This window comes from Equus caballus, chromosome 2 (assembly GCF_041296265.1).
Source record: "Equus caballus isolate H_3958 breed thoroughbred chromosome 2, TB-T2T, whole genome shotgun sequence".
NCBI classification, from domain to species: Eukaryota; Metazoa; Chordata; class Mammalia; order Perissodactyla; family Equidae; genus Equus; species Equus caballus.
The window spans coordinates 37738318-37766303 of NC_091685.1; the positions used below are offsets into that span (position 1 = coordinate 37738318).

A 27986-nucleotide genomic window follows, 5' to 3' on the forward strand; every position below is an offset into this window, starting at 1 on the left:
CCTGAACCCACTGGAGTGACATCCCTCCAGGTCAGTCCTGCGCTGGAAGGCGGGGGTGAGGGGGACCCCAACATTGCACGGGTGGGTGCTGTGCAGCGGGGAGGGACGAGCCTGGGACTCGGAGGCAGACGAGTGGGTTCCTCTCAGCTGCCCTGTGACTTCCTAGCTTAATGGAGCTGCGCGAGCCCCTCAGCCTTTCCAAGCTCAGTTTCTCCATCTATGAAATGGGTTAATGATCTCCCCTCTCAAAGAGGTTGTTGGGAAAATTAAACATGAACACACAGAGAAAAAGGCCACCTCCCCAATAAAGCGCTGTGCAGTAGTATTTATTGTTACAGTGTTAAATTCACTTTTGGGAAGAGAGTCAGGGCCGTGACCAGCAACTGAAGGCCGGAACAGCATCTCTGCTCATGGACAACTTGTTTCCTTTGCAGCCACAAACTCCTCACCAGCCAACATGGGTAATAAAGTTAGCTTCGGAAGTCGCTTTGTCCCCCTGGGGTTTCTCTTCCCATCACTCAACTACCAGGAGCCTCGTGGAGCCTCGAAGAGTGGAGCAGAAGTGATGGTGCCCAGAACTTAAGGGTTTTGAGGGGCAGGGGGCAGGCTAAGCTTGGAGTGATAGAGGGTCTGGGGCCCCTGCAGAGAGCACTGAAGTCACATATCGCCAAAACTGCCTGTTGTGCTGGACGCAGCCCTGTTAGTGGCCTCAAGACTTGGGGTCATTGTTCTGCGGCTGCTCCATGCTGGCTCCCCTGGATTTCATCCGCTCCAGGTTCTCCTGTGGCTTCTCTCCGCCTCCTGCAGCCCGGGATCCATGACTGCGATACGGACAGACAGATTTCTAGGAGAAGGGCTCTGCTCAGCTAACAACCAAGGGGCCTTCAGAGGTGTCTGGGGTCAGAAAGCTGAGTCCACGGGGCCAGTGCCTTTTGATGGATCTGCTTCCAGCTTCTGGGAGGAATATGGGGTACCTCTGTCTACCTGCTTCTCCCCAACCTCCGGCATCAACCACCCCTATTCAAGGGGCCCCTGCAGGCACAGGTGACACCACCTTTCAGAGAAGCGCATTATATTGTTCCCAGGTCCAGACACCACCTCACCTAACTTCAAGGCTCAAGACCACCACTCAGGCTGTTTGGGTGGATGTGGCCGGTCACTGTTCTGTAGCGGCCGCTCTGCCAGCCTCTGTCCATCAGCTCCAGAGTCTCTCTGCCAAGTCTCTCTCCCTCTGCTCTTCTTGCCACTCCTGAGGCAGAGTTGACATTTAGGGTCTTCCCAGCAGACAAAGCCCACCCGATTTGACTCTGTGAGAAGGTTATTTACCAAGTGTGAAATGTATAAGAAACCTCAATGAAAACGGAGTCAGGACGGCCTGTAGGGGGAGCTCTGAAGCCTGTCAAACAACATCAATTTTACTGCAAATGGGAAGAGACCGTGGTTTACATCTCTCAGTGGAAGTACAACTACTTTACCACCGAAGGAAGAGTTCTCTCCCCACCTGGCAACACCCCAGCCAATGAGAAACGCCACAGCCCAGCCAATGAGAAACGCCACAGCCCAGCCAATGAGAAATGGCACAGCCCAGCCAATGAGAAATGGCACAGCCCAGCCAATGAGAAACGCCACAGCCCAGCCAATGAGAAACGCCACAGCCCAGCCAATGAGAAACGCCACAGCCCAGCCAATGAGAAACGCCACAGCCCAGCCAATGAGAAACGCCACAGCCCAGCCAATGAGAAACACCACAGCCCAGCCAATGAGAAACAGCATGGCTCAGCCAATGAGAAATGCCAAAGCTCAGCCAATGAGAAACAGCATGGCTCAGCCAGTGAGAAATGCCACAGCCCAGCCAATGAGAAATGCTGTAACTCAGCCAATGAGAAATGCCGCAGCCCAGCCAATGAGAAGCGCTGCTGCCTTGAATTGTTCCTTTCCCCCCACGCACTTTCCTTTAGAACAGCCCCCCTCTTCCCCCTTTTCCCTATAAAAGCAGCCCCTTCCTTTGTCCGCCGGATTTGTCTATGGTTTGCCATAGCAAGCACATCTTGAATTGTCATTCTTTTGGCTATTCCCAAATAAACTCATTTTGAGGGTAAAATAACAAGCAAATTTGCTGTTTCACTTGAAGCAACCAACCTGTCCTCATGTCGAAAAGCCAGCCCCAAATGCTGGCCGGGCTGCCAGGGGCAGGGAGCACCGGGCAGGAGAGAAGGGGCTGGTAGGGCATCAGGTGGACCAAAAGGTGCATTCTGGTTGCCCACATTGCCCCCAGCCTGCTGGCCTAATGCTGCAAAGTTTTGGGCAATGCCATCTCTGCCAGTGACCCCTCAGTTGTCCACTTGCCCATTTGTCCCCAACGAGATTAAGTTGGGGAACAACACAAGCTTCATTTCTGGCAACTTTGGTGATGTTGGTTTCAAATAATCTGATCTGCATTCAGGCACCTTCTGCCGCTCTTGCTCACCCTGCGGGGATAACTGCCTGCCTGGCTTACTGCTCCCCAAGAGGCAGATACTGGGGTCCCAGGTCACCCAGCCTGGATGCTGGCTTCGGAGTGACGTGTGACATCAGGTTACAGGGAGGTTTCACTCCCTCTGGGCTTTGGGCTCCCTGTGTGTGGCTGAACGTCATAAAGATACCAGGGTTTGGAACCTCAGCAAAGCCAAGTCGGTACTGGAGCTTCACCCCTCAGGCCCTGCCCCGGAATCAGAAATGAGTCTCTAGGAGGCCAAACATTCAGACAGAGGGGACCGTCCACCTGTCCACCCACGAGGCCTTCAGTTTCTGGTGGTAGGAAAGGCTGTGCTTATAATTAGAGAGAAAACCATAGTCTGCGGCATGAAGGGGAGTCACTCTCAAGTTCATCAGGCCTCGGTTTAGCTCACCCCGTGAGGTAAAACAATTCACTGGGCTGAAGAACATGTGCTTTGACGGTTCTCGCGGGCTGACACCCGTGTGAGTCTTGGAAATTCAAACCTCTCATCGATTCAGTGCCAACGGCTCGATGGAAGGGAGCATCGTGGTTCCAACAAATGATTCACTTTGATAACCGAAGTGTGCGTGGAACTCGGTGCTCTGGTCCTTTCCTAATCATCGCTTGGCACTGAGGTCAATGAACTCAAGCCTGAACGCTTGACTCAAGCTAGTTTTTAACAGTCGTGCCCATGGGATTTCTCTCTATCTCCTTTGGTCAAGCCCTGTTGGGGGCTCTAGAGTCTGAACATCAGCCATTCCTTGGCCTCCTTCAGCACACTGCTCTGACCAAGACAGAGTTGGAAAGAACCAATTCCGTGTCAGTTCTGTGTTGCAAATGGGAAATTAGACATCCCCGCCCCACCCCATAACTTCCCACCCGTCTCCTGAGAGGCCACAAAGTGTGTTACAGACATTAGCAAATGTTAATCCTCACAACGTCCCTGGTGGGAACCAGAAGTGTTGTAGATGAAGACGTTGAGGCACAGAGAGGTGAGGCCACTGGGAAAGAGCCACACAGCAAAACAGTGGTCAAATCAAAAGAAGGGCATGGGGTTCTGTTCCCCACCTTAATGACTCTGCTCTGCCAGATTCATCTCAGTTAGGGCACTGGTGAGCACACTGATGTTTCAGGGGACAGGGACATCACAGCAAAGGTTTGCTGGGTTAACAATGGCAAGCATTCCCTGCCCTCAGTCCCCAAACCATTGCCATACTTGGTATGTTTGTCACGGACCTAACTCCGTGGCAGGCTCTGCCTGCTTCTGGCACTGTCCCTTCTGGGCTCCACTGTGTCTGGTTGAGTCCCACCTGCTCCTCCTGGGCGGGTGTTTTGGGGAACTGTGGGCCTCTTCCACCTTGGCAGCTCAGGTCAAGGCTGCGGGGACCACTCGGCTGTCGATGGCTGACAGTCACTCTGAGGTGGAGCCTGGGTGACGGAGGAGCTGGGCACTGCGATGGGTGCTCCAGGCCAGGCTCCCCCCGCTGAGCAGGAAAGTCCACAGCCCGCCCGGGACAGGCAGGCTGCTGCCCCCTGGTTGCTGGGTGCTCCAGCGGAAACGGCAGCAGTCTGCTGGGACGTTGGCCGGCAGTGGAGGGCACCCTCAGCCCGAGGCCGCTACGTACACTTGCATGGCTCTGGCTGCCCCTCCTCCCTGGCTCTCTCCACGTTGGGTCTGGTGGAGCATCAGTTCCTTACACGTTGGTGACTTCCAGGCCGTTGTAGCCCTCCAGACGGCACTGCTCTGGTCGGCCTTGGGAGTCATCATCTCCGCAATCTTCGTTTTGAAGAGAGCCATAGTCATCATGGAAATCAGGGTCTTTGCTGCTGAAGCCCCTTCCTATCTTCCCCAGGGGCAGCTGAGAAGAGAGGAATAAGACCAAAGAACAGGAAGGATAGAGAAAAGAACTGAATGTTTTTGCATCTGGGAAATGCAGGGTTTCCAATTCTAATTGCTGTGTGACTTTGAGTAACTTATCTAACCTCTCTGTGCGTCTCTTATTAGTAATAATACTCCACCGCACAGGAAGACTGTGGATTTGGTGAGTTAACATTACGAGAAAGCCCTGTGTTCCCAATGGAAGGAACCAGCTGGTCACCAAGGATGAGGACAAGTACAGTTTTTCTGATGATCACAAAGGTCTCCCATCCTCCTCTGTGGGAGGAGAGTGGAGAACGGGTATAGTGGAGAAGAGGTGAAAATGTCTGAGCCTGGGCATGAGAGCTGACTGTATTCCCAAGTCAAGAGGAAACATTCTAGCACCAGTCGGTGTGGCAGAAAGACAGTGGGTTTTGGAGACTCACAAACCGAGGTTCTCTGCCACTTCCCAGCTGTGTGACCTCGAATAAGTCACCTGCCCTCTCTGAGCTTGAGTTTTCTCAGCTACAAAATGGAAGTAGTAATTCTTACCTCCCAGAGTTGTAGAGGGTAGAAATCCCCTCAGTAAAGCACGCAATGAGCGGCCGGCAGAGAGGAGCTATCATGGTCACCCAGTCGGCCCACGAGAAAAATGCCTCTTGCTGTGAACCCATCTCGATTGCAATAGCCATGATAGTGCAGTGTGATTATTTCTTTAGTTGCCTGCCTTTCTTTCCAGACCAGTGTTTCTCAACCTTTTTTTCATTATTGCCCCCTTAAAAAGGAGCCTGCTTAGACATTTTTTTCCCTAATCACACCCCCACCCTGAAATTTTCATACCTCAGATACGCTGTGCTTCTGTTTATGTGCCATATGTGTGTCTGTGCTTTATACTTAATAGAAGGGGTTTTGCCCCCGCCCCCAGAATCATCTTTCACTCCTTTTGCGGTGCTCTCACCCCAGGGAGGAGGCGCGTTCTGGCCCGAGAGCACCTTTCGGGTAAGGGGGAATTCATTCGTGCTTACTCCCCCACGCTCAGCATGGTGCCTGGAACGCAGTCAGTACCCAAACGTTTGCTGAACGCTTGGAAGAATGTTTGCACCTTCTAGTTCTGCCGTCCGTGTCTACACTCCTCCATCCCGGAATCCGTGTTGGTCTGAGCCTGTGATCAGACCCAACGGCTCGTGTTTGCAGACCCGGAGGCCCCCACCGCTGCTCACAGCGCTGCAGTCGCTGGAGTTCAAATCTAAGCCGCTGGGTCAGAGTTGGGCTGCGTGGGACCCTCCGGGCGGCCTGGCTGCGTGCAGGGACCCCTCGCCCCAGAGGCCCTTTGCTCCGGGCAGCCGGCTGGGTCCCGGGACCCGCAGGTCAGGGGGCCGCCCAGTGATTCGGGTGCAGGCGGTGGGGGGGGCCTCGCGCATCCTGCCGGCCCTTGAAGGCGGCTTCCGGGGCCTCTCTCCCAGCGGTCCCCGTGACCCGGCCCATCGGCGCCCCTCCACAGGCCAAGACGGGAGCTGGGAGACGGCACCGCGGGCCCAGAGGACAAAAAGGCCCTTCGCGGGCTGCGCGACTCGCAGGGGAAGCCCCGGGCGACTCACCCGGCCGGCCTTGTACTTGATTCCTCCGCTGTTCTCCTCCTTCCCCGCCCGGGGGACGCTGGAGGCCCTCCCGGGGGGCGTCCCGAAACGCTCTGCCTCCCGGATGCCTGAGCAGCTGGGGAGAGACGCACTCGGAGTCAGCGAGGGGACAGTCTGCCGCCCGCACCCAGGGACATGCTCACTCACACACTCACACTGGTGACGATGACCAGAACTGCCCCGATCGACTGAGTGCCTCCTACGTGCCACCACTGTGCTAAGCACCTCATCAGTGCAGTCCTCACAAGTGCCTAGAGGTTGGGGTGCCACCCCCGTACTGCAGATGAGGTAGAGGGGCACAGAGAGGGTAAGCAATTTGCCCAGGTTCACAGAGCTGGAAGTGGCAGAGCCAAGATCTGAACTCAAGTCTCTGAGACTCCAAAGTCTCGCTCTTGACCCAATTCATTCTATGAGGCCAGCATCACTCTGATACCAAAACCAGATGAAAACATCACAAGAAAAGAAAACTACAGACCAAGATCCCTTATAAGTATAGATGCAAAAATCCTCAACAAAATAGTAGCGAATCTAATCCAACAGCATATAAAAAGACTATACCCCACAACTAAGCGGAAAGCTAGGAATGCAAGGTTGGTTCAACATCTGAAAATCAATCAACATAATATGCCATATTAATAAAATAAAGGACAAATCTGGGCTCTGCCATTCACTCGCCATGTGACCTTGGGCAAGTACCTTGGCCCTTTGGACAAGTTTCTCCATCTGTAAAGGAGGGATGGCAAGACTGATTCTTCACATTGTCATGAGGGTGAAACTGCTGCACGTGACAGGCGCTCAATACTCCGCCGTGTGCCCTGACTGCACTCATCTGAAGGAGGGAATCCACAGGGAGGGGCCTGTCTATCTGTCCAGGTGTTTATTCTCCGGTCACTTTTCAGAGGAGGGGCCTGGGGTAGGGGGGCTGACATGGTCTGCTCACCTGGACCGTAAACACCATTAATATGCCCATCCCTGTCTCCAAACCTCTGTCCCCACAGCTAGCCTTCCCTGGAATGGTCACCTCAATCTCTCGGGCCAGCACAAACCCCGCCCTCACGTGGCCTCCCCTCACACACGCGATGCTCGCTCTCCCCTCTCAATGCCCAGGGGATTTGGGATTTAACAACATGCTTTCTTCTAGACCCCATTTCTTCTTTCTAGTCTGTGATATTGGGGCTAAAGCACTTTGCTTCTCTGAGCCTCAGTTTTCTGATCCATAAAAGGAGACCATCTTGTTGCAGGGGCCACATGGCACACGGTAAGTTCGGGGCCAGGGTGGGAAGTCAGGACCCCTGATCCAAAGCTGCGGGCTGCAGCCAGCGGCCCACACTCACCTGGCCGGGTGGAAGATGGCGCTCATCTCCTCTGCCAGGTGTCTCCGGAGGATGTGCCTCCCGCTGGGGATGCCCAGGGCGGTGGCCATGGCCTCGGCATTGAACGTGGGTTCCAGCACCAGCACGGCCCCGTGGACGCCGCTGTTGGTCAGGTTGTCGGCGTATTCCTGAGGGCGAGGCACGAGGCTGGTCAGCCTGAGGGGGCCGCCCTGCTGGCCGAGGGGGCCCCAGCTCCTGGTGGGGATACGCCCCCAGCAGCAAGGGCTTGACCCCCTGGGGAACCAGTTAATTTAATACTGATGGGGTACCCCACCCCCACTCTTTTAGGGCCCTGAGGGCCGTGCCCAAGACGATTTTGTCACTGTCATATCCCCAGACCTTGGCAGGCAGCCCACAGATACTTGTTGAAGGAGAAGATGGGTCTGGATTCAACCTCACACTTGCTTCAGAGAGCCAGGCCGGCTCAGCATCCCCCACGCCCACGAGGAGAAAAGCATCATTAGTCGGGTCCTTTGGTGGGGGAGGGGGAGCCGTTCCCTCCTCTTGAGTGACAGGAGGCGGGTTATTCTTGCCGGTCAGGGCAACGATGCCCCAGTTCACACAAAAAGGGATATTGATTTGCACACAAACGTGCATGGGATTTGCCTCTGCCCCAGAGTCACCCCCACCCCCGATACCCCCTCACCTTCAGGTCAATGTCTCGCACCCATTTGAGCACCCGCTGGTTGGTCCAGACCACGGGGTCTATGTTCTGCGTCTCGCAGCGGGCCCGGCGCTCCTGGAGGGCCTGGTGGGGAGGGAGAGAGTGGGTCAGCTGGGAGACGAGGGGGCACACCGAGGTCACACAGGGAGCGAGAGCCCACGGTGCTGGCAGGGACCTTAGCGTGCCGGTGCGAGGAGTCCTGGCCGGGCCAGCCATGGCTGCTCCAGCCACGTCAACCCATGACCGGGCCTTTCATTCTGGGGAACGAGGAGAAGCCCCCGCACAGGGGTGGAGGGAGACGGGAGGCAGCGATGCTTGCGTCTGGGAGCATGGGGCCCACAGCAGCTGCCGAGTCTGTATATCCTGGCCCCGCTCACCTGACATGGAGGAGGTGCTCAGTCCCTGTGTGTGGAGGGACGACCAATGACGAGGCCCTTGCAAGTGGGGCCAAGGATCCCGGGGGTCCACCCAGCCTCTGCGGCCAGCGAGTGTCACCCTGGTACCAAATCTCACCCCGGGTCAGCCTGGTGCCCTTTCACAAGCCTCCTTGGGGGCCTGGCTCCCAGACAAAGGGTCTGGGCCGTGGTGGGCAGATCCTTCTCCAGGCCTCCCAGCCTCCAGGTCCCTCCAGTGTGCCCTGACCAGCTCCCACCCCACTGTGCCCATTTCCACTCTTTACTCTCATGCTCTTCCCGCACGTCTGCCTCCTGGACCAGGTGAGGGCCTGTGTCCTTCTCGCTTCCTGCGCCCAGGGCCCTGCACTGGGTGTTTGAGAAGGCCATGAAGCCCCCTCCTCTGTCCCCTCCTCCCGACCTGGAACTGCTTGTGCTCTGACATCACTCTAAGAAAAGGAAGCCATCTGGACTCAGCCTCCCGGGGCCCAGCAGCTCAGGGCGCCTCCCTCGGGGGATATCTGCAGAGACGCTCTGGGCAGGTTCTGGGGGAGCTGAAGCAGAACCCCCCTGCTCTCTGCTTGGCCGAGCTCAGAATCCAGGGGGCCATTCAGAGTCCAAACTCTTCAACACGCCCCGCAGTCCCGTTACCTATCCAGCATGCCCGTCCACTCCCCCCTCAAACCCAACACCAGAACCACACCGGATCTTAGTTCTTCTGCCACCACAGGTCTGTCCTCTGGGCCTTTGCCTCTGCTGTTCCCTCTGCTGGGTTGCTGTTCCCCTCCCGCCTTCTACTGATTGATCCCTGGAACTCCTCCTTCAGAGCTCAGTCTAGCTGTCACTATCTCTGAGAAGCCCTCCCTGATCCCCCTGGGAGCTTCTCCTCTGGGCTTTCATAAAGCCCTGGGCTTCTCTCATTGGGCCTCTTTTTCCATGGTTTTGTGGCCACCAGCTTCTCTGAGTTCTCCCAAGCAGCAGGCTCTTGGAAAATGAGGTTCCGCATTTCCCCTGAATCGAGCACAGGGCTTGGCCCATGCCCGATGAGCAGGTGTTGGCAGGAGGGAGGAGGGATGCACGAATGCATGGATGGATGGGCAGGCGGCGCATGGGGGGATGGACAGGTGCCGGATACCAGAGGGGGAAGGAGGGCTGTGGACGGCGCCCCCACCCCCGTGCCCCAGTGCTCACCTCCCTGCTGAAGTTCACTTGGTACAGCAGCTCGATCCCCAGCAGGATGCTGACCTGGTGGAACTTCTTGGACACATTCAGGTGCTTCTCCAGGTCCCGCTTCATCAGGGAGTTCAGCATCCGCCCATCAACGAGGTGGTTCTGGAAGGCCTGGGAGTACTGGGACAGGCCGATGTCATTCAGCCAGGCCTTGGCCACCCAGTGATGGTCCAGGTCGGCGGCTTTGGACAGGCTGGTGAGGAGAGACATGGCCAGCGAGAGGGATGGGTGGGGAAAGGTGGCAGAAACAGAGGGACAGGCAGAAAGGAGGGAGAGAGGGGCGGAGATGAAGAGAGAGGGAAAACAGCAGGGTGGGGGAGGGGGACCAGAAAGCCATAGAGGTAGAAAGAACAGGGATGGAGGCAGAGACAGAAGGGAAGAAACAGAGGGCAGAGATGGGGAGAGAGGTGGACGGAGGGGAGAGAGAGAGAAAGAGAGGGAGAGAAAAGGAGAGAGACAGAGAGAGACAGAAATAGAGAGAGAGAGAAGCCCAAAGAACAGAAATGAATCAACAGAGAGAGGCCAAGGGAACAGGAAGACAAGACATACGGAGAGTGAAAAGGGGCAGTGACAGAGCAGCAGGGACATCTGCAGCAGGAAGCAGCCCCCCCGGGGACCCCGGAACCCCCAGCCTGCCTGGGGCCTCTACAGAATCCCTGAGGCCCACGAAGCCTTGGCCTGGCCCGTCACTCCTTGCACTTTGCCCAGTTGCACAGTGACACGCGTTGGACTCAGAATTCAATCCCACCTTTTGCTTATTCGAAGTCCTCTCTCCTCACAGCCATATCTCACATTTCTCTGTATCCCACACAGAACCCATCCCAATGCCTCGCACACAGTAGGTGCACAACAAATACTTCTCAAACGGATGGAAGGGTGGGTGCTCCTTGCAGGGGTTGAGGTGGGGAGTGGTCCCCTGGCTGTCATTCCCCTGCCCACCACACGGTGGCAGCCTCGCAGAAGGAATGAGGACAGCGCCTCCCACCTGCGGAGGGACTTGGAGAGATGACGGACGCTGCAGGTAGGAGCGCTGCCTTGTCTAAGTGGGAGCCCCAGGGGACCATGAAGGGATCATGATGGACTTACACACTCACGCCGCCCTCCTTCCCCGGCCGGAGATGGGGCCAGCATCCTTCTCTCCCCACCAGGTAGAAGGAACACCCGTTCTCAGCCGGGGGGTCGGCGTGGGTGGGGGGAGTGCAGGCTGTGAGGAACCGGCGGGAGGCCCCCTCCCTGTGCACCCATCTCTGGGGAGCCGCCCTATCCGCCACCCAGCTGGAGATCTTGGTGGGCTTTCCGACCCCGCCTGACTCGGCTTCCTCCTTCCTACTCCCCACTGTTCACTCCAGGCACCATCATCTCCCCCCTGGACTTCGCCCTCTATGCGCCTCCCTGCCCCTGGGCCCTCCAGCCCCTTCCCCAGGACAGAGCTAACGGATAGCCCCCCTCGTGCTGGTGGTCCTGGATGGCTCCTTGCTGTCCGTCCTTCCTTCCCTCATCCCGTGAGCATGTACTGAGCAGTTCCTGAGCGCCTTGCTCGGGGTAGATGCCGCCATATAATGGGCCCATCTTCCCTCCTAACCCCTTCCCTTCTTTCTCCACCCTCACGGTCTCCCATCTCTGGGTGACACCCACTTCCAGGGCCCTGGATTACATCTGTAAACGAGGACTCCCAAATTCGCTTCTCTCCTCTCTTCTGAGTCCCAGATTCTAACAAACTGCCTTCTTGACATCCCCTCCTGGCTGTCACAGGCATTTCACATTTAATGGGCTGCAAATGAAATGCCCCGTCCCCTCTCCCCACTCTCCCCCACCCCCACCTCCATCCTGCTCCCACGTCCTCCCTTGCCCTGCCTCTCCCCTCCCCCACCCCCTCCATCCAGCAATCACTCTGGTCAGCGTGTGTGTCCTCTTCTCTCCTTTTCTGGGTTGAAGCCACGACCACCTCTGGCATAGATTTCTGTAATGGCCTCCGGACTGCCCCCCACCCCACCCCCACCCCTTCTAATCCACTTTCCCCGTGGCTGCCAGATGGCCTTTTAAAAACATCAATTGGATCATGTCACTCCTCTGCGGAAAACCCTCCCGCGGAGGAACCATAAATGCATATTACTAAGTGAAAAAAGCCAACCTAAAAAGGCTACATACTGTGTGATTCCAACTATATGACATCTTGGAAAAGGCAAAATGCTGGAGACAGTAAGAAGATGAGCGGTTGCAGGGCCCAGGGAGAGGGAGGATGGACAGGTGGAGCACAGGGTCTCCGGGGCAGGGAGACCATTCAGTACGAGCCAGTAATGATGGAGGTGCTTCATCCTACATTTGTGCAAACCCACAGAACGTACAAGACCAAGGGGGAAGCCTGATACCCCTGTGGACTTTGAGTGAGGACAATGTGTCAATGCAGGTTCTCAGTTGTAGCAAATGTCCCATCTGGTGGGGGGCGAGGATAATGAGGGAGGCTGCGCATCTGTGGGGCAGGGGGTACATGGGAAATCTCTGCACCTTCCCCTCAATTTTGCCGTGAAACTAAAACTGCTCTAAAAAAATTGTTTTAAAAGAGTGAGGGAGGGAACAAAGACTTTTTCAACAAGCAAAACTGAGAGAATTTATCACCAGAGGAATGAACTAGAAGAAATGTTAAAGGAATTTCTTCAAGAGGAAAGAAAATAATAATCACATGGAAATTCGGACTACACAAAAGAATAAAGATGAGAATTCTTCAAACTCAACAACAACCACCACCAAAAACCCAGTGCAGAAATGGGCAAAGGACTTGAATAGACATTTCTCCAAAGAAGATATAAGAATGGCTGATAAGCACACGAGAAGATGTTCAACGTCACTAATAATTAGGGAAATGCAAGTTAAAACTACAATAAGATAGCACTTCAGAGCCATTAGGATGGCTGCTATAAAAAAAGAAAAAAGAACACAGCAAGTGTTGGCAAGGACGTGGAGAAGCTGGAACGCATGCACTGTTGGGGAGAATGTAAAATGGTGCAGCCACTACGGTAGACAGTATGGCGGTTCCTCAGAAAATTAAAAAATGGATTACCACAGGAGCCAGCAATTCCATTTTGGGGTATATGTCCAAAAGAATTGAAAACAGCATCTTGAAGAGATATTCGTACACCCACATTCATAGCAGCATTATTCACAATAGCTAAAATGGAGAAGCAACCCAAGTGTCCGTCGATGGAGGAAGGATGCCAACAAGATGCGCTTGACACGTACAATGGAATACTATTCAGCCTTCAAAAGGAGGGAAATTCTGCAATATGCTCAACACACATGAAACTTGAGGACATTATGCTAAGTGAAATAAGCCAGTCACGAAAAGACAAATACGGTATGATTCCACTTATCTGAGGTACCTAGAGCAGCCAAATTCAGAGACAGACAGAAAGTAGAATGGTGGCTACAGTTGCACTGGGGGGAGGGGAAGAAGGAGGAATTATTGTTTAATGAGTGCAGAGTGTCCATTCTACCAGACGAAAAGAGTCACGGGGGCAGATGGGGGGGGCACGGCGGCACCACCACGTGAATGTGATTAATACCCCGAACTGTACACTTAAAAATGCCTAACATGGGACACTTGATGTTACGTGTCTTTCACCACAATAAAACAATTTTTTTTTAAAGACTAAAGATGGTTGGAAATTGTAAATATCCGGGTAAATATTTTTCTCATTTGCTAATCTCTTTAAAAGATAATAGACAAAAATGTAAAAGGAAAATAATAACAATGTATTCTGGAGTGTATAATATATAGAGATAAAAACGTACGAAAATGACAGCATAAAGCCAGGAGAAAAAAGCATCTGACACTATATACAAAGTTGCATAATACTATTTGAAGATAGTGGTATGTATATTGTACCATAAAGCAACGATTAAAAATAAAACAAAGACACATAGCTCAGAGCCAGTAGTGGGAACATTCAACTAATAAAAGCCAGTCAGTGCAAGAGGGAAAAAAGGAACAAAGAGTGGATTTAAATAAAATAAACCAAGAAAACTTTTCCGTGGCTTCCCTTCGAGGGAATAAAATCGGAAGTCGTTGGAGGGGCCTAACAAGGTTGGGGCTCCCCTCCCCTACCCGGCTCAGGCTGGGGGGCGCTTCCAGGATGCACTGAGCCTTTTGTCCCTCGGGGTGGGGCTCCCCTGTCCCTCTGCGTCCGCTGTCTTCCAGCCCTGCCCAAGCCCCCAGGCCTCAGCTCCCGCCTGCAGAGTTCTGCTCTGCCTACTGTCCGCTGTCGCAGTTGCTCCCCAGCTGCTACTCTGCCCCCAAGTGTTTCCTTCAAAGCACGAATGACACATGGAACTGAAAATTCACTCCTCTAGGGGCAGGGACGCTGTTCTGTAGGCTCTGAGTCAGCCCATCGCTGGATGCATCATAGACTTTGTGGAAAGAGGAAGGGAAGGAAAGATGGGCTCCCAGCTCCGCCCCCCTCCTCCTGCCCCTCAGCCACCTGGAACCACAGGGGTCTGCCCCCACGGGCCGGGGTCTCCTGGTCTCCGGTCCTCTTCACCTGCTTGGCTCCTACAGGACTCTGCTGAGATGTCCTCTCCCTGAAGCCTTCCAGGCCCCTCGTGCTGAGTTAGAGCCCCCACCATGCCCGGTGCCTCCAGGGAGCCCCCATCCCTGCCCTTGTCACCCTGGACATGTGCTGCTCATGCGGCCAGCCGCCCACTGTCAGCTGCTGGAGGGCAGGACTGGGTGTGGCCTCTCTACGAACACCCAGGCTCCCACCTGGCTCAGAGGTAATGTTCAGGCTCCTGTTTGATAACCCAACGCAGGGGACCCAGAGCGAGGCTGGAGAGCGGGGCATTGGCTCCAGCCCACCCGGAGGCTGCCCAGCACAGAGCTCCCAAAATGGAATCTTCTAGCCCAAGACAAGCTCCCCTCTAGGATGAATGGTCCCAGGACAGACCCCCTCCCAGCCCTCCAGGGCCGGCTCCAGCCTTGTCACTTCAGATGGGCCCTGCCCAGGCCCGGTGCTCAGTGGCCTCCCACTGGGGCAGGAGGTGGAGCTCATGGCCGTCTGCCTCAGATGCCACTGGGCCAAGGTCGCCACGCATGGAGACCAGGACTGCCTCCTCTTCTGTCCAAAGGAAGGGTTTGCTCAGCAAATCAATGCGCAACAAGACATGGGGTGGGAGGTGGGGGCTGCCTTGCCTAACCCGCTTGAGAGAGGCCCATCGTCATCAGCAGAATCCATCTGTGGGCCAATAATTAATGCACTCCTGCCCTTCGAAACGCTTCTCTTTTCATTAAAGCTGTCCCCACAGGGCCTCCGCTTGGCAACGCTTCCCCAGCTGTTGGTTTGAGCCGTTCTAAGCCCCCAAGTCAAATAAAACGGCATGACTTTAAAAGTAATTCAGACGTTTTATAAAATTGACGCTGCTCCCTCCCCAAACTGCTGCTAGATTAGACCCTAAAATCTGAGTTTGGGCACAGAATCTAGATATCATCTGGGTTATTATTCAACACAGAAAACACAAGGCTGTTCTGGCTCCATCACCCTTAACTTTGAGACCTTGTACCTCTGTGCCTCAGTTTCCTCATCTGTAAAATGACGATAATCATGCTTGCCTCTTGGATTGCGAGGACCAGGAGAGATAAGAGAAGGTAAAACCTACTCAGCGCTCCATCAGTAATAGTAGGAGGAGCCGTCGTCGTCGTTTTAACACAAAGGTGATGTGGGATAGTGGAAAGGGAATTGATTTTGAAGTCAGAAGTTTTTAGTGTGACTTTGCGGCCATTATTTCTCTGGGCCTCACTTTCTCCATCTTTCAAATGGGTGTAAGAGGGTCCATCCCCCACTGATGTTGTGATGGTTAAATAAAATCATGTCCATAAAGTGACAGGTGATGGGTTGGCAGGGGTTGGTGGGTTTTGTTTTCAGTATTTTAGAGATAAGGGAACCAGGCCCAGAGAGGGCTGTGTCAGGCCTAAGGTCACACAGGATGTCACAGGTGGAAATCTTCTTTAAGATTATTTCACTGGGGTTCCTACCTGGGCATCCATGGACCCCTAAAAGTTCCATGGGTGGGTCAGAAAGTCCCAGAATGCAAAGTTGTGAAGTTTTGTAGATTTCTTCTGGGAAAAGTGTCAGAAGTTTTTATTAGATTCTCAAAGGGGCCATCATCCCCAAAAGTTAAGGAACCACTGTCCTAATTTCACCTCTTTACCTTCACAGGTGGATAAACTGAGTCCCAGAGAGGGCAAGGTCACATGGCAAGTTGGAGACAGGCCAGATTTGCACAGGGAATGGATCCTCAAATTCAGGGCCCTCTCTTCTCCAGGAAGCCCTGGGGCGTCTAATGCTGGGGCCCTGTGATCCTTGCAAACAGTCCTGCTTCCAGCTCCCATAACTTTTCAAAATCTGTTCACATCTGGCTGCTGAGCTGAACCCACCCCTTTCTGGCAGCATAGCATCTTGGCTCCTGGAGGTTTTGGGGTCAGCTGAGTTTTGGGGAACTTGGGTGGCGAGCCCATAGTTTGGGAAGCAAAGAGGGCAGCCCAACCCTGCCCAGTGAACACAGGCAGCACTTACTGACTGAGCTGGGAGTGGGACCAGGGGCTGGAGGGGTTTCCAGCTGGGGTGACCGAGGACAGCGAGCGCTTTGAGTGTGGGGTGCTTGCGGGGCCCCCAGGAGGGGAGCTGAGCCGGGTGCTGTTCTCCTCCCCCTGCCCCCATCCTCCGTCTCTCAGCCCCAGCCTGTCGTCTTCTTGCTTTGAGCTGCTACCTGAGTTTCTGATCAATCCATCTCATTATTTCCTGCCGCCTGGGACTGAGGCCAAGGGCCCTCTCCGGGACAAACAGGGATTTGGTTCCTGTTTCCAAACCAGCCTGATTTCCCACCCCCAGCTCCCTCTTTTTTTAATCCACAAAGCTGCTTCTGCAAATAATAGCACACACCACCAGGTTTGATTAATTAACTGCACAAAAATGATGGGGAAACCAGTGAAGGAGATAATTATGCAAAACAAAAAGTGTCAGATTTACCAGCTAGTTCTTTCTCCCCCCTCCACTTTCTGAGAACTTGCAAGGGGTCCTTCCCTTTTCCCTGGAGCTGCTTGGTGAAGGAGGGGGCCACTAAAAATCCTGCTCACAGAAGGTCAGGGGAGAGGCAGTCGTGGGGTGGGGGAGGGGATGAACAATGGGGGCAGGAGGCCTCTCGGGGGACACACCCCATGGGAGGAACCTTGGGCTATTCCCCCCCTGTACTCATTAAAAGAGGCCCCTCCCACGGCCCCACCCTCTGGGGGAGAGACTGCAATAAGCCGGTGCGTGCCCATTTCTGCTTCCCTGTCTGATTCTGCTTCTGCCTGCCTTCTGCCATCCTCTCTCACCCTGGAGTGGTAAGAGCTGAGGTTTGAGGTGGATGTAGGCCAAATTTTCACCAAATTTCCAGATCTGCTGGGGCTGGCCCTCTGAGGTAGAAGAGATCTGGGGGTGGGTGAGGCCCCCCACACCACACTGGGGGGGTCCTAGTGCACTTGGGGCCTCACTTAGTCCCAGTGTCTCCATCTCCCCATGGGGAGGGCTGGCCCAGAGAGGGACTGAGATGTGTCTGAGCCTCCTGGCCGCTGGCATTCTGGGACCATGTCGGTCACACCCCATCCTCCCTCACACCTGGCCCAGCCCAAGCGCCCCTTCCCCCCAGCTGTGTGATCTGGGGCTCTCGGGGTAGACTTTTCTCCCTTCTTCCCAGGGGCTGGGCCCAGGCGGGGTGCCCTGGAGCGCTGGCTCACCTCCTGCCCGCCTCGGCGTCGCGATAGTCCTCGATGGCCAGCCGCAGCTTGCGCCGGTGCAGGGAGCTGCACACGCCGAGGCCCAGCTCCAGGTCCTCGTCACTCAGACTCAGCAGCACCTGCTCCGGGTGGGGGGGGGGTGGGGACTGAGCGCCCAGAAGGGAGGGTGGAGGAGGGCTCCCGAGGCCTCCCAGGACCTGCGCTGGCCAGAACCCAGCCCCAGAGGCGTCTGCTGGCCGGGCTGCCTCTCCCCAACCCCCTGTCCATCCTCCCTTGCCATCAGGCAGAGCTCTTGTGCAGCCCATCTCAGGGCGGCTGCTCCATGAGGCGGGTGAGCTGGCCCTCCAGCCCTCTGGTCTCATCCCCTTCGGCCACGTAAAGGAAGGTTAGTCCCATTTTGAAGATGCGGAAGCTGAGGTTCAGAAGGGCTATGTGCCTTGCTGGGGACACAGTTATTTATTGGGGACTGGAGCCCAAACCCAGGTCAGCTGGCTCCTAGATGACATCTCCTCCTAACTGGGGGGTGGGAGTTGGGGGGCAGGCCAGCTCCGGGTTAGCGAAGTTCATGGTGGGGGGGCGAGGGGGCATTCCCACAGGGGTCCTGGAGGCGCCCTACCTTCCCACTCTTCACGTTCTCCGCACAGGCCTTGACGTACATGGGCATGGCCATGACCACCTCCAGCCAGGCCTGGACGGCGCCCGCCTTCCAGTGGGACATGGGGGTGGTCCTGACCAGCTCCACCTGCTGCAGCCGGTCCGTCTGCTCCTCGCCCTCCGACAGGCTGAGGCTCTGCCGTGTGGGGCTGCACTGGCTGTCTGAGTCTGCAACACACAAGCACGGACGCTGCATTGGGGGGCTGCACCCCGAGTCTGCACTCCCGGGGTGCCAGGGAGGCAGGGATGTTCTCCCCCCTTGCATTTCTTCATGTCAAAATCAAAGTGGCTTTTGTTTTGCTTTGCCGCCCCTCCCCCATTACAAAAGCAATCTAGTGAAAAAAAGAATTTGAAAAACTTAATCCAGAAAAGAATACAAATAAAATAGGAAGTGAAAATCACCTCAAATCCCACGCCACCCAGAGACAGCAGCTGCCAGTACTTAGTTAAATATTCCTTGGGAAACACAAATGCCCACGCTTCCAAACACACAGACCCACGCGCTTACACCACGCGTTCGTTTGTAAGATGCTTTCCTCGTCTTCGCTCTGGAGGGCAGGCTTGCATCTCAGCAGAGCTCTGCAACATCTATTGACTACACAGGACTCACGGAGTGGATGCTCCGTCATTTATTGCACCCGCCTCCTGCTGATGGGCAAGGGTTGTTCCCATTTTTCACTACTGTAAACAACACAGCAACAGTTGTCTTTGGGCAACTGGCTAAGCTATTTTCCTATGACAAATGGAGCCTCAGGTCCATCCCCTAACACCCCAAAGCCCATTCCTGGAGCGCCCCTCACAGAAAAAGAGTTCATCCACCTGCATTTTCCAAACCCATTCTTCAGTCAGTGGTTGTTCAGCTCCATTAACACCCGATAAACATGCCGAGTTCAAGGTACACAGACTCGACCAGGAGGCAAAATGAATCTGGATCTAAAGCGGGGTTACATAAAGACCCAAGCGGACAAACTCAATACCATGAGAAACGACAAGTATTAAAAATTAAGCCTGATTAGAAATGACCCTACTGATATTGTATATTACAAATCATCACAACAACATAAAAACTGCTTATCCATCAAATCGAGCACGTTCTGTGTATGAGGTATGCGTGGATGTTAACAGTGTCTGAGTTTGGGCGACGGGAAAAATATGTTATTTTCCTCTTGCTATACTTTGTGCATCATCCAAGTTCCATAGTAAACACGCAGACATTTACAGTGAAAAGAAAAGGAAAATTTGAGAAACAGGAAGCAGTGTAAATGGTTATCACCGGGAGTTTATCCGAATGGATGATGCTCCATTCATATGTTGGAATATATGTGATTAATAAGAAATCTGTCACTGGAGAATTTTTTTTAAGGTTTTTTTTAGTTTGTCCCTGAGCTAACATCCGTTGCCAATCTTCCTCTTTTTTTTTCTTTTTTCTTCTCCCCAAAGCCCCAGTTTAGAGTTGTATATCCTAGTTGTAAGTCGTTCTAGTTGTCCTATGTGGGACACCGCCTCAGCGTGGCTTGATGAATGGTGCTAGGCCCGAGCCCAGGATCTGAACTGCCGAACCCCGGGCCACCAAAGCAGAGCGAGTGAACTTAACCACTCAGCCACGGGGCCGGACCCTGGAGAATATTTTTGATACCAGAAAATGTTCACAATCTATTGCCAAGTGGAAAAGGACAGGACGGGACAGCAGGTACAATGCAATCCCAACTGTATTTTTAAAATTACATACCTAGTAATATATATATATAGTTATAATTGTGTATATATGTGTATACATACATCTATATATACATAAAATACTAGATGGAAACATGTTAAAAGTCTTTATCTCTGGAAACGGGTGATGGGTAATTGTGCGGTGAGTGTGTGTGTGTGAATGTGCACATGTCAGTGTTTGAGAGCATTTGTGAGTGTTTGCATACTTTTCTGTGTCCCAAGTTTTCTGTATTGACTATATTATTTTTGAAACTGAAAGAAAAGACCCCACGGCCTAGAAATCTTACTTTTTCCAGTACGAAGCCCCTTCCCCCATCCCTCCACCTCCCGCCCCTTAAACTCCTGCACACTCTTAGGAAACAGCTGCAGGTGACCTCACGTCCTCCTCCACCCCAGCTCGGCTGAAGCCTTTCTCCCTGACGACGCCTGAGGGCCTGCATCCACCCAGCCAAGAGCCCTTCGGAGGCTACAGTCCCCAGGCCTGGAAGACGCCACCCCGGTCCAGCAGGAGCCGGGCAGAGTGACCTAACTCTGAGTGGGCAGAGACGATGCCTCGTGCCTCAGTTTCCACCTCTGCAAAGTTGGCACAATGCTGTTCCCTGCCGTCCGCCTCCTCCTCTGGGCTGCTCCGGGGTGTCAGTGATGGTGAGCGTCACCGAGTGACAGAGGGTATGACAGGGCTGCTCTGTGCCAGGACGGGTAGGGGTTGAGAGCTCACTGACACAGCCTTCCATCTCCCGTCTCAGGCGGCGGGAAGCCTCTTTCCCCCAGGGAAGCGGCCGAGGGCACAGCTCTGTGCAGGTCGCGGTCTGAGCAGCACGTGTTGCCGTGGCTCTGAAAACAGCAGCAGCTGCCCTTGCAGCCCCGCCGGGGGCTCCGGGATCCCCCAGGGGAGACAGCTGCCAGGCTGGGGGACACAGGCCCAGCCCAGGTGCCCTTCCTGGCTGGCAGAGAAGTCTTTCTGATGGGGTCCTACCGGGGTTGGCTGCTGGCCCCCAGGCAGGGTGTGCCCCCCAGTTGGAGAGCTGACAGCCTCCACGTTGTTCTTGTAGCTGAGCCCCGTCTCTGTGACGTCCCTCTGGGAAGATGAGAGACGACGTGTGGCTGCATCCGGTTACTCAAAATTCCAGGATGCAGCCCAGGTTGTCCGTTTGGACCAGGCCTGTGGAGTTGAATAGACCTTGACTTTGGGCAAATTTCCTAACTCTTGAAGCCTCAGTTTCCCCATCTATAAAATGGGTATAATAGTAATACTATCTGCCTCCTAGGTTAATATGACTGTGATAAATTCTGAATGTGAAGCTACAGGAGGCACCAGTCAAGGGTGGCTGTTCCCGATCATAAAGGGCGCCTCCCCTGGGCTCGGGCACTTTCCAGCTGCACCGAGAATTCAGCGGTAGTTGCCTCAGTCCCCTGCATTCCTGGGATGAAATGTGGCTTGAATTCAGCTCAGGTGCTTAGGGAGGGAGCCTAGTCCCTTTTGGTGTCAAGCGCACCTGAGCAGAAATCCATCGTCCCAGCTAGACTCCACCTGGTCCAGGTGGGCGGGGTGGGGCCGCCTGGGGGGGCGGATCTGTCTGTTCTGTGCCAAGGTGCACTGCGGGGCGGGGGGAGGGGTGTTGGCACTGCTTGGCCATGTTGCCCCAAGTAAGGGAGATAAAGGGGCAGGGGAAGGGAGAGACAGGAGAAGACGGCAGCAGGAATCAGAGAGAGAGAGAGAGGAGGGAAGAGAGACTCGAAGAGCAAGGCTTCAGGGGAGAAATATGCCACAGAAAAAACAAAGCAAAAAGATAAACAGCAAGAAGGAGCGAACGAGTGGAGGGTGGGGAGGAGAGAATGACAGACAGACAAAGAAAAAAGCAAACTTCCTGTGTGTGTGTGTGTGTGTGTGGGCAGGCATGCGTGTGCATGTGTGTATGTGCATGCACGTGTGTGCATGTGCATGTGTGCACGCATGAGCGTGTGTTTTCCTGAGTGTGGTGTGTCTTTGTGAGTGTGTGCGGGTTGTTCTGTAGCCAACAGGCCTGAGGCCTGGGAGAGGAGCTGGCTTTTCAGTTCACAGTACTCATGGAGTCCAGGCTTGAGGCACGCCAGAGGCCAGGCTGAGTTCAGACGGGCAAACCACACATTTTGGTTTCTGAGAACAAACAGCTACACCCCACGGCCCAGGACTGAGCTCCAAGGAGATGATGCTGCAGGAGGCCTGGGGAGCGGGGGAGTCTCTGGGGTCATAAACCATTAATTAAAGGCAGTTTCCCCATGCAGGCCTCACGGTGCCAGAGTTTATGTCTGGGATTCCATCACTCCTGGCTTTTATTTCCCCCGTCTCGGCCCTGAGAGTGCGAATAACTCACATTTATAGCCAGGCAGCTCAGCAGAGGCTGCGGAGTTAGAGCGGCCGCCGGGGCCCCCGGCAGAGTCTGAGGAGTGCTAGCCAATCTGGATCCTTCCGAACCCAGGGAGGCCCTTGGTGACTTTGGAAGGAGAAGTCCGGCATCCCCTCGCCGCGCCCCGCGTACACGGGCATGCACCACCAAATGTCGGGAATTCCTTATGGAGGTTTCCCCGAGCCATGGTACCTCACACGGGGGCTTCGCAACCCAAATCCAGCTTCTACCTGTTTTTCTAAATAAAATTTTATGGGGACACAGCCTTGCTCATTTGTTTATACAAGCCTGCTTTCCTGCAGAGTTGAGTAGTTGTGACAGATTGCCTGGTTTGTCCAAAACGCCTAAAATCTTCACCTGCTGGCTTGTCACAGAAAATCCTTTACAGAAACCCTGAGGTTCCAGGTTGGCACTGGATGTGAGAGCCCCGGGTGTGAATTCCAGCTCCGCTGCTCACCAGCCAGATGGTCTTTTTGGGGAGTGTTGTAACTTTCCTCAGCCTCACTTTCCCCATCTGTGAAATGGCGTGATAATAATGCTGAAGGCACAGGTCTGCGTGAGGACCAAAGGAGAGGACGTACGGCGTTCACAGAGCCCTCGGCCTGGGGTCTGGCATACAGCGGGCGCTCGATGACTGCACGGGGCCCTCGTCCTCTGCAGGCTCATGTCATTTCCAGTCTAGACCTGCTCAGTCCAGTGCAGTAGCTACAAGCCACAGATGCCTGTGAGCCCTTGTGGTGTGGCCAGTCTGCGTTGAGAGGCACCGGAAGTATACGACACACACTGGATTTTGAAGACTTTGTCCAAAGAAAAAGTAAACTAGCTCATTAATAATATTTATATTGATCACATACTGACATAATATTTTGGGTCTATTGGGTTAGATAAAATGTATTATTAGAAGTCATTTCATCTCTTTCTTTTCACTTTTTTATTTTTGAGGAAGATTAGCCCTGAGCTAACATCTGCTGCCAATCCTCTTTTTGCTGAGGAAGACCAGCCCTGAGCTAACCTCCGTGCCCATCTTCCTCTACTTTATATGTGGGACGCCTGCCACAGCGTGGCTTGCCACATGGTGCCATGTCCGCACCCGGGATCCAAACCGGCGAACCCCGGGCCGCCGAAGTGGAACGTGAGCACTTAACCGCTGTACCACTGGGCCGGCCCCTCTTTTTACTTTTTAATGTGTCTACTAGAAAATCTAAAATTACATATGTGGCTCGTGTTATATTTCTACTAGACAGAGTGGTCTGCATGGGAGATTTTTTTTTGTCTGTGTTCTCATTCCGTTTTTCCCCTCCGTTAGTGTGGAAGCTAAGCGCCCCGTTTCTCTGTTTTCGCTGCAGTGGTTCTCGCAGTGTGGTCCCTGCGCCAGGAGCATCAGCAACACCCGGACTTGTGAGAAAGGAAAATTCTAAGAGCTCACTCCAGGTGTTCTGGAACAGAAACTGCGGGTGGGGCCCAGTAATCCGTGTTTGAACGAGACTCCAGGTGATTCTGAAGAACCACTCTTTAATGCTTACTCTTGGAAACTTACTGTGCATATTTAACTTAACGTAACCTAGAGTTGATCACTGTCTTAATACCTGCTCCTAAACGGTAAGAGTTATTTAGAATTTATTAATTCGGATGGCACTTCCTGACTCACATCCTACCGCATCCAGGATTTAAATTCTGCCCTTTTCAGGAATCCCACAATGCAGACATTGTCATCATGACTATTTTATATTGATAATATTTGCTTAAAATATCTTAGCTCCATGTTTACCAATTTCTTTGTTTATCATTTCTTCTCGTGTCTCAGATCTTCCTTCTAGGATAATTTTTCTTATTCCTTAAGAACATGATTTAAAAGTTCCTCTAACTATTTCGGTAGTAAGCTCTTACAACTTTTGTGTATCTAAAAAAAGTCTATATTTCACCCTTGTTCTTCAAAGAGTTTTTCTGGGGACAGTTTGAGGATGAGGATGACAGCTGGTTTTTTTTTTTTTTTATCACTTTGAGGACATTGCTCCCCTATCTTCTGTCTTCCTTTTTGCTCAAGAGCAGTCAGCTGCCAGTCTAGTTGGTCTTTCGTTAGCGCCTTTAAAACTTTTCTCTCTGTCTTTGGTGTTCTGCAGTTTCATTCTGATGTGGCTAGATGTGCGTTTCTTTTTATTTGTTCTGATTGATATACATTGTGCTTCCTGTATCTGTGGGTTCACCTTATGAATATTCTCAACCATTATCTCGTAAAAATATTGCCTCTTCTCCATTCTTTCTTTGCTCTCCTTCTGGGATTGGACTTTCCATCTTCTCTGTCTTGTAACCTAGCGCTGTCCAACAGAACTTCCTGTGATGATGGAAATGTCGTACAATCTGCACTGTCCAGTACGACAGCTCTTAGCTGCATGAGGCTAGCTGCACTTAAAATGTGGCCAGTGCAGCTGACAAACTGAGTTTCCACTTTTATTTAATTCAAATATATGTTTACATTGCCACATGTGGCTAGTGGCTATTGTTGTGGACCAGAAAGCTCCAATTTCTCCTTCGTAGTTTTCATCAGCTTATCTCTCTGCAGTGCAGTCTGGGTAATTTCCTTTGACCCATTTTCCACATTAAAAATTCTCTCTTCAGCTAATTAGTCTGCTGTTTAACCCACCCTTTGATTTTTTTTAATGTTACCTACTATATATTTTTTTATTGGTAAAAGTTCTATTTGATTCTTTTCAAGTGTTCCTGGTCTTTCCAGATATTCTCTTGTTGTTTGCTAATGTCTACAATTCCATTTTAAATTTCTTTAAATAGTGCATACGTACTGTCTTGTATTTGGTATTGATAATTACTGTATCTGAAAAGGCCTTGGAAGGTCTAAATCTGCTGTTTGTTTCTGCTGACTCTCACACATGCTGAACTCATATTTGATCTTATGGGAATCTCCAGGGTCCAAAGAGTGGGTGCCTTCCTCCAGAGAGGGTTTCATTGCTTCTGCTGGGGTGGGGAGGAGGTAGGGAGTGGGGACGATGCCTGGAGCAGAGACCACCTCGTTCCCCGTGGGGGATCCTGGGAGCATGAGATCTCAGGCTCTGTTCCTTCGCTTTGCCACACCCCGAGGTTCAGTCCCCTGTTAACAGTCCTGAGAGCAGCATCTGTCCCAGGACAGACCCCGGTTTGCATAGTCATCACTCACTGCTCCTGCTCTGGTATTTGCTCACAGCTCTTTGTTTGTGGATGGGGGCACCTTAGGGATTTCCCTTACTTTGGTGAGGCCAATGATGCATTAAAAACTATGTTTTATTCCAGATTTAGTGGTTTTGTAGAGGGATGCCCTTCAGAGTCTGTCTTCCTCCACACTGCCCGAGTGTACAACACTTTTGCTACGTTCACTGTCCACCCAGCACCCTTCGTGTCCTGCTGGCACTGCCCATGCATGGGTCTGTCCATCTCCCCTGCCACAAAGGGAGTCCCCCAGTCAGTGGTCAAGTCCATCCACACCTTTTTTATCCAGGCCCGGTTCATGCTTAATGCCATTAGTGGTGGTCAAAGCCCGAGTTATGGGAAAGAGATGAACAATACCATTTGTTCCTTTTTTTTTTAAATTTGAATCTGCCCAACATTTGAATCTGCTCCACACCCTTCTCTGGCCCCCTGGATGAAGCTAAGTTCCTCCCAGGACAAGGCTCTGAGTGAGCCAGCCCTGCCGACTTTGCCAGCTTCTCCTCAGCCTCTCACCCTTCCCTCGGTACCCTGGGCTTCTCTCGTCCGCAACGCTCCTGCCCCACTGCTGTCTCTGCGGAAAGGCCACCTGGAGCTGTCCGCTCTGCGCGCCAACTCCTGCAAAGCTTTGGGGCTGTAGAAACATTGCCTCCCCCAGGGAACCCTTCTCTGGGCACCTAGCGTAGGCCAGTCACCCCCCTGCAACAGACGCACATCCCCACCCCCGGCCCACACTCGCTCGCTCGCACACGCGCGCGTTAGTCCCGGCACCATTCCTGCAGGGCACGCTCACGCTGAAATCAGCTGACGGCTGTGACTAGTGGCTGTGCCTGGTGCTGGCTCTGAGCTCCGGGAGGACAGGAGCTGGGCCTGTTTTTGCTCCCTAGGTGTCTCGGGGACCTAGCAAGGGCCCAAACCAGTGGTGTGCTGGTAAACGTTCCGCAACCGGCTCCCGTGTTTTAAACAGGTGCCTTGGTTTGCAGCATTCGTTTGCTCATCTCTGTGGGGTAAATCCACCCAGCATGGCCCATTTCAGTCACCAACCCAAGGCCACTGGACGTGGAGTCGGGAATCAGTTCGTGAGCCTGTATGAGCAGCTCCGGCCCACTCCTGCCTGGGACAGAAGGAGCTCCAGAGTTTGGTTAAAAGAAGACACGCGGGAAGGGAGTCGAGGGCAGGCCTCCCTCTCCCGACTCATCTTCTGCCAACCCTGCACCCTTCAGGCCGCAGCAAAGCCACTTGCGTTTCCTCGAACGCCCCGCACGGCCTCATTCCTTTCCTCCCGGCCCGCGGCAGGGCCTCCCTATCTTGGCACTGTGGAATGACATTCGGGACTGGATCATCGTTTGGGGGGGGACTGTCCTGTGCACTGTGGGATATTCAGCAGCATCCCTGGCCTCCACCCACTAGATGCCAGTGAGCGCGCAGTGTGGCTGCTCCCGGCGCCCCCATCCTGCCGCCCCGGCCCCTCTGTTCTCGGCCAGCCCTGCTTGGGCGGCCAACTGCGGTCAACACTCCCTGCCCTTGGGCGGTGGCGGGGGAGCCCCTGTCAGCACTTTTCAAGCCAAAAGCTGAATTCTCCTTTTTCAAACACTGCATTATAATCGAAAAAGTGACATTTTGCGGCCTGATAACGGCCCCTGCATTGGATGGAGAGGCTTTGCTCAGCCCTGGCCACAGCTGCTGTGAAATACCTGCAAAAGACTGGCCTTGGAGCGCTGGCCTGCAGGATCACACAGCTCGGTTTAAACCGCATCAAATCACTAACCCTGTAGCTGCTGGGCCGACAGCAGGACCCCGGGTGGCCCGGCCACCAGCTCACAGTGGTCCTGACCCCAGGGCCAAGCAGGCCCTTTGGAGGCCTTGAGCTAACAAAGCTGACGGCAGTCCCACAACGTGTCCCTTAAAATACACGAAACCATCAAGTACAGAGGGTCCAACGGAGCCCAGCTTTCCCCAATGACTACTTTACACTTTAACAAAAAAAAAAACCACATTCTTTCCTTTCCCCTCATTTTTGGTGCTGCTGCCTGGCAAGGACCTAAGCTTGTGCTCACTGAGTCTGTCCCCTGGCTCGACAAGCCCCATGCCCCTGCCCCCAAGCTCAGAGGACAGCCTCCTCCAGTCACCGTTCCCGCCAGCCCCTCCTCCCAGCACTCGGGAATTTTCTGGGGCATCAGGGAATTGATTTCTGGGAGCTGGCCAGCCTCCACGCTGCTCTGAGCTTATTTCCCAGGTGTACTCTTGGCCAGTATTTCCTAATTTTACAGACTTAGGTGGAAGACGCTGAGAAGAGGTCAGGGGACGGCAAATACCGGTGTCTAATGACAACTACTGATTGCTTTAAAAAGTAGATATCAAAGCTTTCTCCTCCTTGCTAACCTGTTCTACTGCTGAATAGTGCCCACGCTGGGGAAGTCCTTCTTAGAGTCTAACCTGCGACTGAAGCCTCCCCCCTTTCTCGTTTACTCTAGCGAGGTATTCCAGCCGGCTGCCGGCCTCCACGCAGTCCCAGGTCTCGTCCCACATCCAGTCCTCTTCCGACACGTTTTCCTGGCCAACTTCTCACCGGCTGGATGCCCCTAAAAGGTGAATTCCGTGAGAAGCTGGGGGTCTGTAAGCAGAGGCCGTGGGAAGGA

At 53.6% G+C, this 27986-nt stretch overlaps 1 protein-coding gene across 3 annotated transcripts in view; it reads right to left on the reverse strand.

Moving 5' to 3' along the window:
- Positions 1–305: 305 nt before the first annotated feature.
- Positions 306–27986, reverse strand: part of KAZN (kazrin, periplakin interacting protein) — a 1019918-nt gene continuing 992237 nt past the window's right edge. For all 3 annotated transcript variants that reach the window (XM_070252888.1, XM_023627332.2, XM_023627339.2), the window contains 7 exons: positions 18012–18217; positions 17396–17514; positions 9592–9823; positions 7991–8092; positions 7306–7472; positions 5933–6047; positions 306–4335 (listed from right to left, as the gene is read on the reverse strand). In XM_070252888.1, coding sequence (XP_070108989.1) covers positions 4171–4335; positions 5933–6047; positions 7306–7472; positions 7991–8092; positions 9592–9823; positions 17396–17514; positions 18012–18217 — 1106 coding nt within the window. In that variant the 3' untranslated portion in view covers positions 306–4170. The remainder of the gene's footprint in view (positions 4336–5932; positions 6048–7305; positions 7473–7990; positions 8093–9591; positions 9824–17395; positions 17515–18011; positions 18218–27986) is intronic.